This window comes from Bombina bombina, chromosome 6 (genome assembly GCF_027579735.1).
Source record: "Bombina bombina isolate aBomBom1 chromosome 6, aBomBom1.pri, whole genome shotgun sequence".
NCBI classification, from domain to species: Eukaryota; Metazoa; Chordata; class Amphibia; order Anura; family Bombinatoridae; genus Bombina; species Bombina bombina.
In genome coordinates, this window is record NC_069504.1 from 386395559 (window position 1) to 386413272 (window position 17714).

The 17714-nt window shown below is 36.1% G+C and overlaps 1 protein-coding gene across 1 annotated transcript in view; it reads left to right on the forward strand.

The window, feature by feature from the left end:
• Nucleotides 1-11098, forward strand: part of PDE6A (phosphodiesterase 6A) — a 190852-nt gene extending 179754 nt beyond the window's left edge. The window contains exons 21-22 of the mRNA XM_053719837.1: nt 9497-9653; nt 11013-11098. Coding sequence (XP_053575812.1) covers nt 9497-9653; nt 11013-11098 — 243 coding nt within the window. The remainder of the gene's footprint in view (nt 1-9496; nt 9654-11012) is intronic.
• Nucleotides 11099-17714: the final 6616 nt, after the last annotated feature.

Below are 17714 nucleotides of genomic sequence, written 5' to 3' on the forward strand. Positions count from 1 at the left end.
CGAGCTGTAAATTCCTGAAAAAGACCACTACAGTCAAAGATAGATTCAATAAAGTACACAATATAAAATCTTTCATTAATTGCAACACTACAGGGGTAGTATATGTCTTAAGCTGCAACTGTCCAAAAAACTACGTTGGCATGACGACACGTAAGCTACATACGCGACTACAGGAACATGTACGGAACATAAGGAACGCAGCGAAAGATCTACAGAAAAGAAAAACCATTACATCAGTAGCTCAACATTTTTACAAATACCATCAAGGCAAAACAAATTGCCTACAATGTTATGGAGTGCAAAAAATCAGTCTTGGCATACGTGGAGGAGATAAAGAAAAACCATTACTACAGTATGAAAGTAGATGGATCTACTTATTAAACTCCATTACACCTAATGGATTAAATGAGCATAACAACTATGTCTCGTATTTATAAAGATCAATAACTGGAAGCATAACAAAAATCGAAATTAAAAATATAGTCTTCAAGCCAAATTATCTTTAAGGATGTGAACATCCAAGTAAGGACAATTTTAGGAATAAACATCAGATGTACTGAAAAATAATACAGAGTATTATAAGACCATTAGAGACTAAGAAAGATATAGAGAACCGTAGAATTACACTTCAACCCCACACTATCTTATACATATGTCACTAACTTATACACATGTCACTAAGTGATACGCACTATGAGCGTACCGAACATAAATTTGATACACTTAATTCCTTTAGAAAAATTCAAGGCTAACAATCTAAATAGAATCAACATCACAAGTTACATGTAGAGACAAAATTTAAAAAATACAACACCTGTTATCACCCATTCACACTGTGTATATAACTTATACACTATCACACTTTCACCACACAAATGGGTTTTTAAAGCCAAATTCAACTTTTTTAACTTTTTTAACTTTATTTACCATTGGTTTCAAGTTTGCACTATTTAATTTTAATTTATGAAATCCTCAATTTTCATTTTTTTTTTTTATAGTCACACCTGTTGGAAATTATATTTAAATATCACCTCTAGGTTTCTCTATAAACAAATAAATATCAACCTGTATTTAATATCCTGAAGAAAGTAACCTTGAATTAAGAAATAAAATATACAAGAAATGGCTTCGAATTATTATGAGCCCTAAGTAAGATATCTATATATCATTCATATAACTTCAGACTAATATGAATCCTAAGTATAATTGCACATTTTAATGATAAAATACAATTAAGAAGAATATCCCTTACATAGCGATTATGGAATATTTTGGACAATGCTCATCACATACTGGATTGATATAAGCTAACACATATGGATGATAAATCTCTAAGTCCAAATGTATTTTACAAATGTGATTTGATGAACATTTGAGCTAATAAACCGTTAATATAATAGATTTTTAACAACTCATTATAAGGCTAAAGATTGACAGAAATAGTAGACTGATCTAAATAATGGTTTGACATTTTTTTGCAAACTTTGACAGGGAGCCAATAAGCCAAAAGATAACATCAAGTGGAATATTAGAACCATCACGATTGGCTCATAAGAAACAAAGAATCTGATAAGACGTGACGTCATTACAAAGGGTTGGACCAGAGTCTATAAGAGACCACGCCAAACGCCGCGCCGTACCCTTTGAGAAAGCCACGTTGGTGGCAAAACATGTTAGGGCAGTGATTGTTGTTAGGCTTTAAGCCAAACTTTTTAATCAGCAATTGTTGAAAAAGGATACAGCACCTAGTCATAATGTTTGAACCTTAATGTTACAACGCAAAATGGCGACTAGCTATAACTTATGAATGAATAGTGGAAATAATGTGCATTCAAACCTATTAGATCTATATATAGCTCAGCATAGCAGAACGTTGTAGCGGTAACTTAATCCCAGTAATACAATAGAGAGCGGCTTATAACCAATTGTATGAATGAAAAGTGGTGTGTTATTAGCTATAAAAAACGTTAAGGTAACTGTAGCCCGTCGCATAACATTAGCATGCGATGTTGATAAAATTTTAATCAATCTATAGTACTTATGTGAAGCTCTCTAGTATTCAGAGCATGGATAAATGGTAAAATATCTAACTACCTAGCAGATTGTTATACCGAATAAGTCAATGAACTAACCATATTAAAGGTTAAGCGAATTGCAGTATATTACATAATTATAGCATGGGATGCTGATAGAATCTAACCATTTAAAGGGCCAGCAATACATAGTATCAAGCCCACAGCAGTACATTTTATCACAATAACCTGGGTATTATTAGCCATTAACGGTAGAAATAGCGTACATTCAAACCTATAGACCTCTATATAGCTAAATATAGCAGAACGTTACCGGGGAAATTGAAACACTCTTATACAATAGAGAACGACTAACAGCGAAACGTATGAATGGAAAATGGAATGTTACTAGCTATATAAAATGAAAAGCTAATTAAAGCTCGCTGCACAACATTAGTATGCGGTGTTGATAGAATTTACAGTATTTATGTAAAGCACTTTGATATTAAAGCATGAATGAATGGTGAGGTATCCAACTATGAAGCTAATCAGTATACCTATAAAGTTAACAAACTGACCACACCAAACATTAAGCGAATTGAAGCATATTATATAACTATAGCATGCGATGCTGATAGAATTCCACCATTTAAAGGACCAGCGCTATACATAATAGCAAGCTAACGGCAGTACATCCCATTATAATAGCCAGATTACTAGAAGTATTTAAATCATTCTTTATTATTGATGTGAAGCCCCTGAATGTTCATGCCAATAGCTTTTAGAAAAGCACCACATAACAACCTATAATAAAAAAACTTACAGTGAGAGGTTTCGTATAACCGCTGCATTTAATTGACAACGTCTGTACCTACTAATTAAAATGCACACAGATCTTAAGTTGTAACACGTATAGAGTAATATTCTGATATCCTTTCATCTAATCCAATTGGAGCATATTACATGGTTGTGAAACTTAATACATATTTATAACTCTATTTAGAATACAACTAAACAGACCAAATCTAAGGTCAATACTGGCTGATGAAAATACCTGCATATCCAGGAATTAATAGCCTATAAGCATAGAGTATTAAGTACCATTGTCATTTTGACCTGAAGCACTAAAACCCTAAAAATGTAATGCACATGCCCCAGAAGGATATATATTTGTACTCATAAGCACTATATTGTGTATTAGAATTACTTGATAAGACTATACCCCCGTGACTAGGAGTAATAGAGAAATATATAAGCATCAGCAAATAGATTACCTAAGAAGTATATAGACTTGCAATTACAGGCAATATATTATATACCTAAGTAGTTTAAATAAAGAGATATTCTCGTGATCAGAAGTACTATAATCCTGATATAAGAGAGATCTCCCAGTATATTTGCGGACGCATAACACATATATCTAGTATATAATATCCTTTTCAACATTTGTGTTTTTATTTTATATGTTTGTGTTTGTTTTGTGGAACAGTATTTTAAGCAATTCCAATAAAGGTTATATTTTAATTACGGCATAGACCGTCCCCCCTTTTGGAACTATATGTTCTTATTTACAGCCACTTTCTCTTAGATGTGAGTGCTAGTAAGTGTACACTTTCAATCCTAGTATTGAAAAAACCTTTTTCTTCTAATTGAACTTGGATTCTCCTATCAGGAGACATTATGGCAGTTAGAACTCAGGCACTGGGTAACATGTGTTTCATCTCCTGGCGGTCTCATCTAATATAGAGCCGACCGTGAGATTATATTGAGTTTTTGCAGACAGTGTGTGCTCTAAGGGGTTTTTCTGTCAGAAAGAGCTATCGGACTGAGCAGCGGTTTAAACTGAAGCTGTTCAGTCAGTTCTCTTGCTCCTGGTAACTAGATTTAGACATCCAGCTGTTTATTTGGCTTAAGACAGCGCTATTACAATGGCGACTAGTAGATCACATATTTACGTGGTAAACTGTTGGTCACAGTGTGGGTTTTCTGTGCTAACAGACTAAGCAGCTTTTATTTGCAGAGTCAGATTGATTGGTTGAAAAATTTATCCTTTTGCTCCCGGTGCCTTTACTTAATCAATGGCGACCGGGAGATGGCTTGTAAGACGCCCACGAGGGGCGGAGCTTGTAAATGGTGCCAAAGGTTTTACTCTCCTTCCTCTTTACACGCCTGACGATCGCAAGGAGTGGAGGAATAAAGATTAGAATGTGCGCATTGCAGGGGCACTTCCTTCCTAGCACTTCCGGTTATCGGAAGAAACAGAGAAATGCTTCTCTCAGATCTTGCGCTTAAGACAGCGCTACTGCAAGGACTGGGTTTGTGTAGAGAGGCTGCCTGATACCTCAGCTGGGTTAAGCTGAGGTGTAGATAGAGTTTAGCAGTACCGAAATTCCTCTCATATTTAATCGATCATTTCTGCCCTCAGAAAAATAAAGAAGTTACTCTTTAACATTTAAAGAGACAGTAACGTTTCCTATATGTTCATTTTTATTAGCAACAGGTTAAGTCTTTATTCAATTATTCTGTCAGATGTGAGTCAGATTGATTGAGTAAGTGTACATTAAATTTTCTAACACACATGCAGTGCCCTGCAGTTCCTCACAAATTCCTTCTGAAGTTGCTGCACATGATGTCGCTTCTTTATTTAATTATTCTGCCATATGTGAGGCAGATTGATTAAGGAAGTATACATTAAATTTTCTAACAAACATGCAGTGCCCTGCGGTTCCTTGCAATTTCCTTCTGGAAATGCTGCACAAGACATTACTTCTTTAATGTCATGGCGATATCTGTGAACAAAGAAGTAACGTTTCTGATAAATTCTACAATGTTTGCATGCTAATTTAGCTTACCTCTGCACACAGAAATAAAAAAGTTACTTTAAAAATTTAAAGAGACAGTAACGTTTTTTATGTGATAATTTTGTTAAGGAATCCAGCTGTTTATTTGTGTAATTCATTATTTATGATTCAAGGTGGTCCAAGAGACCCTACTAGAGGTCTCTTGTTTTAGGCTTGGATTCAACGTGGTTCTACCAATCCACTTCTATTTCTCATTTATTGAGAAGTCTTTAAGATAAGGATAGACTGGTTCTAAACCAACTTCTTCTAGGCGCATACTGCTTAAGAGCCTAATGACAATCGTCAAATATTCAACAAACTTCTCCTAAGGTGTTCCAAAAAAAATTATAGCCCACATGGAGTTGCCCTGTTTTTAATACATTGTTGGATTAAAATGTGCATGAGCTTTTATTCACTCAGAATAGTGTGATTGACTCAGTTGTGATTATTTTGAATGTTTCTTTCCTTTAACTAAGGAGGAAGATATTTCAGTAACACCGGACCAGGAATTCGCAGTCTCGGATGAGGTAAATACCTTTATCTGATCAAGAGCTCCTTGAGGAGGTTTTAGCTACTCTGGGTGCCTCGACACCAGTAGGTTATTCTAATATTATGATGGACCCTTAACGGTGGAAGTATTCCTGTACCAAATAGGGCTATAGGGTTTTTCCCCCTTTTTCTCTCCTACTCTTAGAAGGAAGGAGATATCCAAGGGAAATGGGAATCTCCACATTGGTCTAGAATCTTTTAACATAAAAAATAGTAGTTCCTTCAAAACTCTATGCAGATGAAGGACCCTATGATTAATAGTTAGAGGGTCTACGTTGTCAACCTGCGGTTGGTGTGACTTCTGTTTCCAGTGCGGCGACAAACTTTCTGGGGACAGACACCCCTCTCACAGGAATAGGAGAGGGGCCTTTAATGGTCTCTCTGGCATAGCTTAGTGGCTAGCACAGCTGCTTGTAAAGCAGAAGGTTGAGAGTTCAAATCCACCCCAGGTGCTGATACTTTGTAAAGAAAAGGAAATAAGAGAGAGTGTCGTTTTTCTCGAGATTTCCAGGGAAAATCTTTTATTCCTCCTACCAAGCATGGAGATCCTATCTGACTTAGAATAGGGGAGATCAGTTTAAGAGTCTTGCTGCTGACACAACATGAGGGGCATGCACCCGACCCATAAGGGGGCAGGTTCTCCTCAATTATGTTTGGTTTTGTGCTCATTATCTGTTCGTGGTTCCAAAAAGGAGGGAACCTTCAGACCAATTTTAGACCTCAAGAGTCTAAGCAAATTTCTCAGGGTTCCGTCATTCAAGATGGAAACTATTCGTACCATTCTTCCTCTTATCCAGGACGCATATCTACATTTTCCTATCCACAGGGATCATCACAGGTTCATTAGGTTTGCCTTTCTAGACAAACACTTCAGGTTCGTGGCTTTTCCTTTGGTCTGGCCACGGCTCCCAGAATCTTCACAAAGGTTCTGGGGTCTCCACTGGCGGTACTAAGGCCATGGGGCATTGGGGTGGCATCTTATCTGGATGATATTCTAGTCCAGGCGCCATCTTTTCAACAAGTAAGATCCCATACCGACATGGTGTTATCTTTTCTGAGAACTCTAAAGGTAAATTTGGAATAGAGTCCTTAGTCCTAAATACAAGGGTGACTTTCTTGGGAACCATGTTAGATTCCATATCTATAAAGATTTTTCTGACAGAAGTCAGGAAATCAGGGCTCGGTTCCACCTCAGTTCTCGGCAGTTAAGCATGCTCAGGCAATGGAGATTATGCGGACTTGTCTCCTCAAATTACCCTGGAGCACGAGATGAGGCGGATGTCTTTGAATCATCTCTCCCAAGGATCCTGCTTTTGCAGACCGTCTTCGGTGATTGTGACAACAGACGCTAGCCTTCTAGGGTGGGGAGCTGTCTGGGGTTCCCGAAAGGCTCAGGGAGTTTGGACTCAGTAAGAGTCTGTTCTTCCTATAAACCTCCTGGAACTGAGAGAGATCTTCAATGCTCTTCTGACCTGGCCTCAGTTAGCCTCGGTCCAGTTCATCAGCTTCCAGTTGGACAACATATCTTCAGTGGCTTACATCAGTCAGGGAGGAATGAGGAGTTCCTTAGCGATGACCGAGGTAGCCGAGATATTTCGGTGGGCGGAGGCCTATTATTGCTATCTGTCGGTGATCCACATCCCAGGGGTCTGGGAGGCAGACTTTCTGAGCAGGCAGTTGTTTCATCTGGGGGAGTGGGAACTCCATCCGGAAGTGTTCTCCAGCCTGATTCTCCAATGGGGTCAGCCAGAGTTAGATCTCATGGCGTCTCAACAGAATGCCAAGCTCACGAGATACAGGTCCAGGGACTCCCAGGCGGAACTGATAGATGCTCTGGCGGTTCCTTAGACCTTTTAGTCTAGCATACCTTTTTTCCTCCATTTGCGCTTCTTCCTCAGGTCATTTCTCGAATAAAAAAGGAGAGGGTGTCAGTGATTTTCTTTGCTCTGGCTTGGCGTTGCAGGATTTGGTATGTAGATTTGGTGGACATGTCATCGCTGCTACCTTGGAGACTTCCGTTGAAGAAAGGCCTTTCTAATCAAGGGTCCTTCCTTCACCCAAATCTAGTTTTTTCTGAAGCTGACTGCTTGGAGTTTGAATCCTTATTTTTGTCAAAGCGGGGGTTTTCTGACTCTGTCATAGAGACCATGATTCAGGCTCATAAGCCTATAACTAGAAAAATTTAACATAAGATATGGCGTAAATATCTTTCTTGGTGTGAATCCAAGGGCTACTCATGGAGTAGAGTTAGGATTCCTACAATATTGTCTTTCTCCAAGAGGGTTTGGAGAAAGGTTTTATGACGAGTTCCCTAAAGGGTCAAATCTCGGTTTTATCTATTTTGTTACACAAACATCTGGCGGATGTTGCAGATGTACAATCCTTTTGTCAGGCCTTGGTCAGGATCAGGCCTGTGTTCAAACCAGTTACTCCTCCATTGAGTCTTAATTTAGTTCTTAAGGTTCTTCAAGGGGCTCTGCTTGAACCTATGCATTCCTTAGATATTAAGTTATTTTCTTGGAAAGTTTTGTTTTCTTGTTGAGATTTCTTCTGTTTGGAGAGTGTCAGAGCTCTCGGCATTACAGTTTGGGTCTCCTTACCTTATTTTCCAATCAGATGAGGTAGTTTTACGTATTAAATTAGGATTTCTTCTTAAAGTAGTTTCTGATCGGAACATTAATAAGGAGATTGTTGTTCCTTCTTTGTGTCCTTATCCTTCTTCTCAGAAAGAATGACTTTTGCACAATTTAGACGTGGTCCGTGCTTTAAAGTTTTACTTACAGGCGACTAAGGACTTTCGTCAGTCTTCATCTTTTTTTGTGATTTTCTCAGGAAAACGTAAGGGACAGAAAGCTACGGCTTCTTCTTTCTTTTTGGCTGAAGCGTATCATACGTTTTTGTTTATGAGACTGCTGGACAGCAGCTTCCAGAGAGGGTTATGGCTCATTCCACGAGGGCTGTTGCTTCCTCATGGACATTCAAAAATGAAGCTTCTGTGGAACAGTTTTGCAAGGCTGCAACTTGGTCCTCTCTTCACACTTTTTCAAAGTTTTACAAATTTGATTTTTTTACCTCGGCTGTGGCTGCTTTTGGGAAAAAGGTTCTTCAAGCAGTGGTGCCTTCCATTTAGATTTTCCTGTCTTGTCCCTCCCATATCATCTGTGTACTCTAGCTTGGGTATTGAATCCCATTAGTAATTAAGATGATCCGTGGACTCATCGTGTCTTAAAAAAGAAAAGAAAATTTATGCTTACCTGATAAATGTATTTATTTTTAGACACAATGAGTCCACGGGCCGCCCTGTTTCTTTAGACAGGTTTTGGGTTATGTACACTTCAGACACCTCTGCACCTTGGCTTTTCCTTTCTCTTCCTAACTTCGGTCTGTGCTGTGGTGCTCTTTGCCTCCTCCTGCTGACCAGTAGGTGAATATCCCATTAGTAATTAAGATGATCCGTGGACCTATCGTGTCAAAAAAGAAATACATTTATCAGGTAAGCATAAATTTTCTTTTCTATTCAAACACTGAGGGCTAGATTTTGAGTGTAGCGTTATTTATCGCTCATGCTCGCGCAGTAACTGGGCTCGACTTTTGCTTTTTTCATGCATCAGATACCACACATATTACGTTAATCTCAAAGTAAAAACCGACATGCGCAAAAAGCCGGTTACAATATTGCAATTACGTTTATAGAGGATTATATAAAGGTATAGATATACTGTATATACAGATATGTATAGGAACCCCTATTTAAAAATACATAGAACATATTCCCCTTTGTGAAGAACATTGAAATGTTTAATATTTACAGTACATACACAATTAAAAACTTTATCAAATATAAATATTGCATACAAATTATTTTACATGTTTTCAACTACTTAAAGTGCTCGGTATCTAAAAATAATCTTTAAAAACAGGGGCACTTTAATTCATTAAACTTTACAATGACGCTTCTTTTTTAAAATACTTACCATTGTGTTATGGAAAACATACCGCCGATCCTCCGCCCATATATGCAATAAATGACTTATAATACTGGGGCATACAATATTATTATATACATGCAATATTTGTTTTGTTATATACTTCTAGGAGTTTTCAAGATTTCACACAGAGATACAACCTATGTACGATGGAATTCTTAATAACAAGAAGGAATGGAAAGCTCTGGCGGATGAATATGATGCAAAAATGAAAGCCTTGGAAGAGGAGAAGCAAAAGAGGGAAGGAATACAAATACCAAAACAAGGTTAAAAATGAAAGAGCAGTTGTTTGCACAGTCACTAAGCGTCTTGCTTTTCTCTTGATTGGCCCCAATTTCCATTGTAAATATTAAAAACAATCTTTAAAAAAAAAAAAAAGGATCATTTCCAGAAAGCAAAGCTATTTCTATCCTAGTTTCATATGGAAAATAGATGATAATGATCTGTAAAATAAAGATATTCCAGTGTAAAAAGTAAAACAAATTTTGAGTATTGATTTATTGATTAAAACCATCTATTTTTAAGGAACTCTTTGCATGGAAGACAAACATGATTTGTAAAAAAATTAAATAATTATTTCCAGTTATGGTTACTTTGTTTTACACAATATACAAAACACAGTCTTTTCTTGAAGCACTAATTGTCTTTACAATACACCAAATCCACCAGAAAGGCATAGAAATACACAAAATCCATGTTTTATGATTTGCTTAAATATTAAATATTACTATAATATGTATATAAGTAGTAAACCAAATACAGAATGTTTTAAAGCTAGAACATTTGTCAGAGGGGTGATTAAGTGACCCAGCTAACACAAGTAATGAGAGAGGATATTCAGGCACAACTATTCATTTGAGATATAATAGGGCACATTAATGTATATTTGCAGTGAATGCTTCATATTAAAATAGCACAATACAAAACGACTTCAGACATAACTTTCACTTTATGGCTTAATGCAACTTATAAAAATGAGCACAATGAGTTTTATAGCTTTATTAGACATTGAAGTCATTGGGGCCTATTTATTATTGTGCGAGCGGACATGATCCGATATCGCGGATCATGTCCGCTGCACATCGATAAATGCTGACAGCATACGCTCTCGGCATTTATCATTGCACCAGCAGTTCTTGTGAACTGCTGGTACAATGCCGCCCCCTGCAGATTCGCGGCCAATCGACTGCTAGCAGGGGGTGTCAATCAAGCCGATCATATTCGATCGGATTGATTTCTGGCAATGTCTGTCCGCCACCTCAGAGCAGGCGAACAGGTTATGGAGCAGCAGTCTTTAGACCACTGCTTCGTAACTTCTGTTTCTGGCGAGCCGAAAACACGGAGCTTGATAAATATTCCCAATTGTATTTACTTTCTTGCATCTATTACAGTTTTCTGATGGTCTTGTGCTAAAAAAAACTATATTTTATGGCTGTGCATTGTCCGCTATTAAAGCTGTGCAAGTTATGGCTTTTCACTTATTTTTTTCATGTAGCACAATATTGTTATTGGTTTTAAATATAGTTCTGTCATACACATGGTTTTGCATTTTGTACATGTAAATTTGCCGTGATTGTCTAGAACTTGTATGTACAAATGTAATAATAATAATGTGATTTTTGCAGGAGCAGCTGCCACAGGAAAGGAAAATGGTGGGAATGTCCCTGTTGCTGAACCAGCACCTCAGTCAAAGAGCTGTTCTATCTTATAAGACTGTAAATATTTTTTATCAAAATGTTTCTTTTCTGGTTAGGGTATAGGATAACATTATGTGACTATACTAGCAACCTTTAAATGTGATCCTCTATAATGTATTTTTTCATTGTGTATAAAAAAGAGAAATTTAAATACTAGAAAGGCTTTCATTTTATGGTTACCATGGCATTGTTTTAAAAAGCTGAACGCTCATTTATTTGCACACTTACTGGAAGAAAAAAGAACGCTACAATCAAAGCAATACATAGGTATATATAAAATACAAATAATGCTTGGGGTTCTGACTGCAGATGGTCTCTTTTTAGAATGTTCTATGGCACTACAGAATGTGAGATGTGAGAATGTGGAGCTCGATCAGTAGCGCAGGGTGCATTATCTTTTCCGCGAACTTGCACAAAGAATAACACACAATCTGGTATTACAAGTTGATAGTTAAATATTTTAACAAAAGCATCTTAACGCAGTCAAAACATTATTGCATGCCCTATATATTTAATGAATAAAGCAGAGAGCGGTAATAGCGCACTGGTTGCACTCGTTTTACAGCTGGTGAGTTAAGTGTTGTGCTGTAGAGGAATCCAAAATACCGCTGTAAAATTTAGAGTTTTTTAAGAGCTGAAGTAACCAATATTATCAATAGTATAGCACAGAACTAAATGAAGAACTCTACTACTTGCACATCAACTGTTTAATGCACCATCAGCTTAGTGCTCGAGGAATACCTTCATTTTACTGCACTCCTCCATAGTTTATTACGTGAGGGATTTAGCTCTCGGCACGCACATGCTAGCACTCACTAGACTATCATTTGAGCGTTAAAAAAATAACTTTGAACTTGTAACAGATTGGCTATTGATTGCGCTTGATCATTAACACGCAATCGTGCTAATATTTTTGCACTCCGCTTGAGAACTGAACTAGAACAAAATCTAGGATACACTTTTAGAAAGCATTCAATTTATGGAAATGTAACACTTGTTTGATAATATTATTCTCTTCTGCTTTGAAAGTAAGATTTTGCTTTGTTTCAATAAAGTTCAAAACTTAAAGAATATTTATTAATAGGCTAACAATGAGATGGAAAAACTGTCTGCTTCATATGTTTAAACAAACAAACAAAGGGTGGTGTGAGTGCTAATCAGGAAAAGGTTTCTGTGCTTGAATCCCTAATATGGTCTGATAAAATCTCCAATTACAGACTATACGATAAAGAGGTGAGAGTGGTGTGGGATAAGCGCTCCAGCTAAGTAGAGCCAACCAGATTATTAAAAAATAAAATGAAATAACAAGAGGAACTAATGATAATAAAAGAGAATTTTTATAGTGATTTAAGTAGATAACTAGTTAATGCATACAGAATATGTTAGCATATACTCAATTACATAAGATGCCGGCATCAGTAACAATCAAACATATTAATCATATTAAAAACAGAAAAAAAGAAAAAAACAGCCGATATAAAATTTCTAAAAGGTTCCCTGAGTGTTTCTTAAAAATATATACGAATATGAATAAACTTGATAAAGGTAAATGACTCTTAGCACAGTGAAATTGGCTCGGCTAAATGTTACCAGTATTATTTTTAAGCAATGGAATATTTGGTCACAGTATTCAGTGGAGGCGTCTGATCTGTTCAGCCGTTAGAAGTAACTGTGAGTTACTTCTAACGGTTACTTCTAACGGCTGAACAGATCAGACGCCTCCACTGAATACTGTGACCAAATATTCCATTGCTTAAAAATAATACTGGTAACATTTAGCCGAGCCAATTTCACTGTGCTAAGAGTCATTTACCTTTATCAAGTTTATTCATATTCGTATATATTTTTAAGAAACACTCAGGGAACCTTTTAGAAATTTTATATCGGCTGTTTTTTTCTTTTTTTCTGTTTTTAATATGATTAATATGTTTGATTGTTACTGATGCCGGCATCTTATGTAATTGAGTATATGCTAACATATTCTGTATGCATTAACTAGTTATCTACTTAAATCACTATAAAAATTCTCTTTTATTATCATTAGTTCCTCTTGTTATTTCATTTTATTTTTTAATAATCTGGTTGGCTCTACTTAGCTGGAGCGCTTATCCCACACCACTCTCACTGCTTCATATGTTTGCAGTATATTATAAGAATGTTGCGTGCAAAATTATTATGGAAGAATTTCCAAAGTAAAATAGTGCTGATATGGTGCTGCCAAAACTGGAGTCTTGTGCCGATAACCGAATTACCTATACAGTACAAGTATGCTAACCAACTGGCTTTTGTAAACTAGAGCACAAAACATTTCCTCATATTGTAAAAGTCAACTTTGTCCCCAAAGAAATGGTCATGGAAGAATTTTCAATGTGCTGATTTGTTGCTGCCAAAGCTGGAAAATTGTGTCGATCAACAAATTATATAAAAAAGTACAAGTATGCTAACCAGGGAACCCAGAGTTACACAACATAATTCCTCATATTGTGAAACTTTGTTCCCCAAAAATACCTTAGCCACCTGCACTAAAGGTTTACTATTTGTCTATCTTGGTTATTGCTGGCATATGTTACACTTCAATCAATCCAGTTATACCTCCCAACACTTTGACTTGCTGCATAACTCACATTACTGATATCTAGTTTGACAGTATATCTTGTGTGACACAGGGAACACAAAATAATTAATTATTTACTACCAGTGCAAAAAAACATGGAAGTGTGCCAAGATCACATTTTATGATTTTGACTAGCTGTGGCTGTGAAATGACATTTAAATAATTCCCTGCTTTGATAAGCAGGGTATCTAAGTAAAGTTTGTGTAACAACATTGGGAAAGATGTTCTGCCACATAAGCACCGAAACTTAAAACAACTTAATGCAGGAAGATCTATTGACATATTACATGCAAGAAAAGCTGATAACTTTACTGAACTACCTAGAAATATAATTGAAAGAAGGAATTTGACTACACACAAAGCTAGACTCAGTCTGACTCGAACGGAAACAGTGTGACTGTATAATGCACTATATTCAAGAATGCTTGTTCTTCACAGTTCATTTATAAATCTGGTCAATGAAAGATCTATACCATACAGAAAAATATCTAGCTTCAAAAAAGATGGGCAAAAACACAAGCTTTCCCTATGATGATGAAATAGGTACCTGTAAAGTGGGAAAGAACAGCAGAATACTCTCTTAGCAAAATAATATATGAAGACTCAGTAGTGTATAAAAAAGGACTTAAAGGGCCATAATACCCAAATGTTGAAACACTTGAAAGTGATGCAGCATAACTGTAAAAAGCTGACTAGAAAATATCACCTGAACATCTCTATGTACAAAAGAAAGATATTTTACCTCAAAATGTCCTAAGTATTCAAACCCCATTGCAAAGGACTTTAAGCAGCAAATCAGTATGCCTGTCCCGGGACAGTCAAGGGAGTGAGCCTTGTGCACACTCATGTTATTTCCCTATTCAGTTTAAGGAAGTTTACTATGAAATCTCATGAGAGTTAAGTGAAATCTCATGAGATCACAGTAAAATAGTTCATGACCTCAGCACTGTTGAGGCTGATTGGTTGCTGTTCATTTCTTCATTATTATTTTTTTTTTTTACCTGCAGAACTTTTTACACAGAACTTACTCTGCTGAGCTGAGGAAATTGTGCGGTAAAATATCTTCCTTTTTTACATAGAGATGCTCAGGTGATATTTTCCTGTCGTTTTTTTACAGTTATACTGCATCAGTTTCAAGTGATTTAGCATATGAGTATTATGTCCTTTTAAGCTTTTTTCCAGAGAGTATAATAACTGTATCTAAGTAGTCATGTTAAAGTCATCCACCATTCCCAGACATTTAAAAGACAGCTTATTTCAAGTGATATAGAAAAATATGTGTTATTATTTTAGTTGTATATAATTTGTACATAAATTCTACCATCTATTGCTGAGATTGCAGCTTGAATGGTTTCTTCCAGTTAAATGCAATTTCAATACAAAATCAAAGCTACAAACTGAATGTGTCTATACTGATTAAGCTTTGTAAAAATTCACTGCCTGCCTATCAAACAATGATGCTCCTTCAAGTGAATCAGATATCAGTATTGATCTACATTATGAGTTTTTAATAGAACCAATGACATTTCCTATATGTAATCAAACAATTATATAGAGTATTTCTGTAACCATTATATGCAATTCTATCCAAAGGTAGCTGTACAGTATGTTTTATATCTATGCAAGTATTTTTTCCATGGGCATTAAAATGAAAAATAAATTGTGGAAAAACAGTACATTATTTTTATTGGTTGTTTACAAAATATATGTATGAACACAAGTAAAATACACACAAAACAAGTAAAATACACACAACAGAAAATACAAAGGGCCAGATTACAAGATGAGTAGTATTTATTGCTCCTGCTCGCGCGCTAACTCTGCTAGAAGTAAGCTTTTTGCGCATGTCGGGTAGCACTCGTATTACAAATTTTCACCTGCGCACTAACCCATTGCACGCACAAAACTGAACTTCGAATATCGCAATCATGTTAACATATTCCCCCATAGAAGTCAATGGAACCAAAAAAGTGGGGGGAAAAACACCCTACTCGTGCACAAACCCGATCACATATTCTCAAGTGCACTAACTGGACATGAAAATATGAATATTTAATACTCCAATGTTCTTCACATAGCAAAATACGTTCTATTTATTCATAAAAACATATTTCTACATATATCTGATGATATTTTGGTACAATATATATCTATACCTATATATATATATATATATAAAATTATATATTGGTATAGCTATATACAGAAATGTGTAAGAATATCTATTTATACATACTTAGAACATATTCTGCTATGTGCAGAACATTGGAATGTAAAATATTTACAGTAAATACACAGAATAACACTTTATTAAAAATGAATATTGTATAAAATGTTTAAACATGTTTTTATCTACTTGACTACAAAGGGCTCCAATGCATATATAGTGGTGTTTTTATATTTGTATATATGTCTGTAAATAAATATATATACACACATAAATACATAAATACATATGTACACACACACACACATACCTATACATATTTAGAGATGTGTATTTATGTATCTCTATGTTAAAGCCTTTTGCCTGCCTTTTTCTTTTTCCAACACCTGAGACCTTGGCCCCTATTTAAGAAAGTCTGGCGGACCTGATCCGACAGTGCGGATCAGGTCCGCCAGACCTCGTTGAATACGGAGAGCAATACGCTCTCCGTATTCAGCATTGCACCAGCAGCTCACAAGAGCTGCTGGTGCAATGCCGCCCCCTGCAGACTCGCGGCCAATAGGCCCCCAGCAGGGGGGTGTCAATCAACTCGATCGTACTCTATCGGGTTGATTTCCGGCAATGTCTGTCCGCCTGCTCAGAGCAGGCGGACAGGTTATGGAGCAGCGGTCTTTTTGACCGCTGCTTCATAACTGCTGTTTCTGGCGAGCCTGCAGGCTCGCCAGAAACACGGGGCATCAAGCTCCATTCGGATAGGCCCCCCTTATATCTTTGAGCTCTTATAACTTTTTTGTGCAATATTTTTTAAAATAATGTATATTAGATGATGTTATTATAAGTGTAACTGTACTTTTTAATGTATTTTTGATGTGTTTTGTGACAATATTTTGTTTCGCAAAACATTTAATCAGAGCTCTGAAGTTGCGCTAACCTAACACGCGTTAACTTCAATTGCACTCAAGCGATCACGTTTACTTTCAACTTGCAATATGAGTGCAAACACCTACAGTAAACCCCTAATCGCTCGCACATAACTGTTAGCGCTCCACTTGTAATCTAGCCCTTCTTCAGTTAACTTAACAATTTAGTTCCATATTCATTAACACTTGCAAAATATATTTTCAAAGTATTGACACAGGTAGTTTTAGGGTAAAATGTCCATTTTTGTGTGCATTTTACTTTTTTCTTCTTCTCATATTCTTGAATCTCCATGACAATTATCCCTAACATGTTTATTATAATACATAAAATGCTCCCAAAACATTATAAATACAGTATGTCTATTTAGTTTTCAAGCTTATAGTTATTTTATTTAAAAGAAAAAAAGATTTGCAAATACAATAAAACTTTTTAAAAAAAACACTTGTCATTCCTTGTATAGAAGAATCTTTTCTTCGTAATACATATTTAACTGTTGGTTGAGTTGCCTTTGGTGGCAAAGGGAAGAAGGTCTTTTGGTGAAAGGGCATAAAGTTTATATTTTTTATTCTGAGGAGATGGTTGCTACAGATATCAATGCAAGGGGCATTAATTGAATATTCACTGTCAAAGATGATTTAAAGTTTTCTGTTGAAGAAAAATACTGTTTGAAATGATGTGTATAATAAGACAATACTGCCCTCTAGTGTGCAAATAAAGAGTTTCTATGCTGTGCTATTTTAGGGAGTAGGTTTAGCACACTGTACATAAGACTGAATGATGCGGTTGTGTGATTTTAACGGGCATTGTAATTCCATTCTGTAAAACATTTTTTTCAAAACAATAAAATGCCTGTTGAAACAAAGATTTTGTGTGTTTTTCAGATTAGATAAAAGGTTATTCAAATGCATTTATTTTTGTGAAGAGCAGT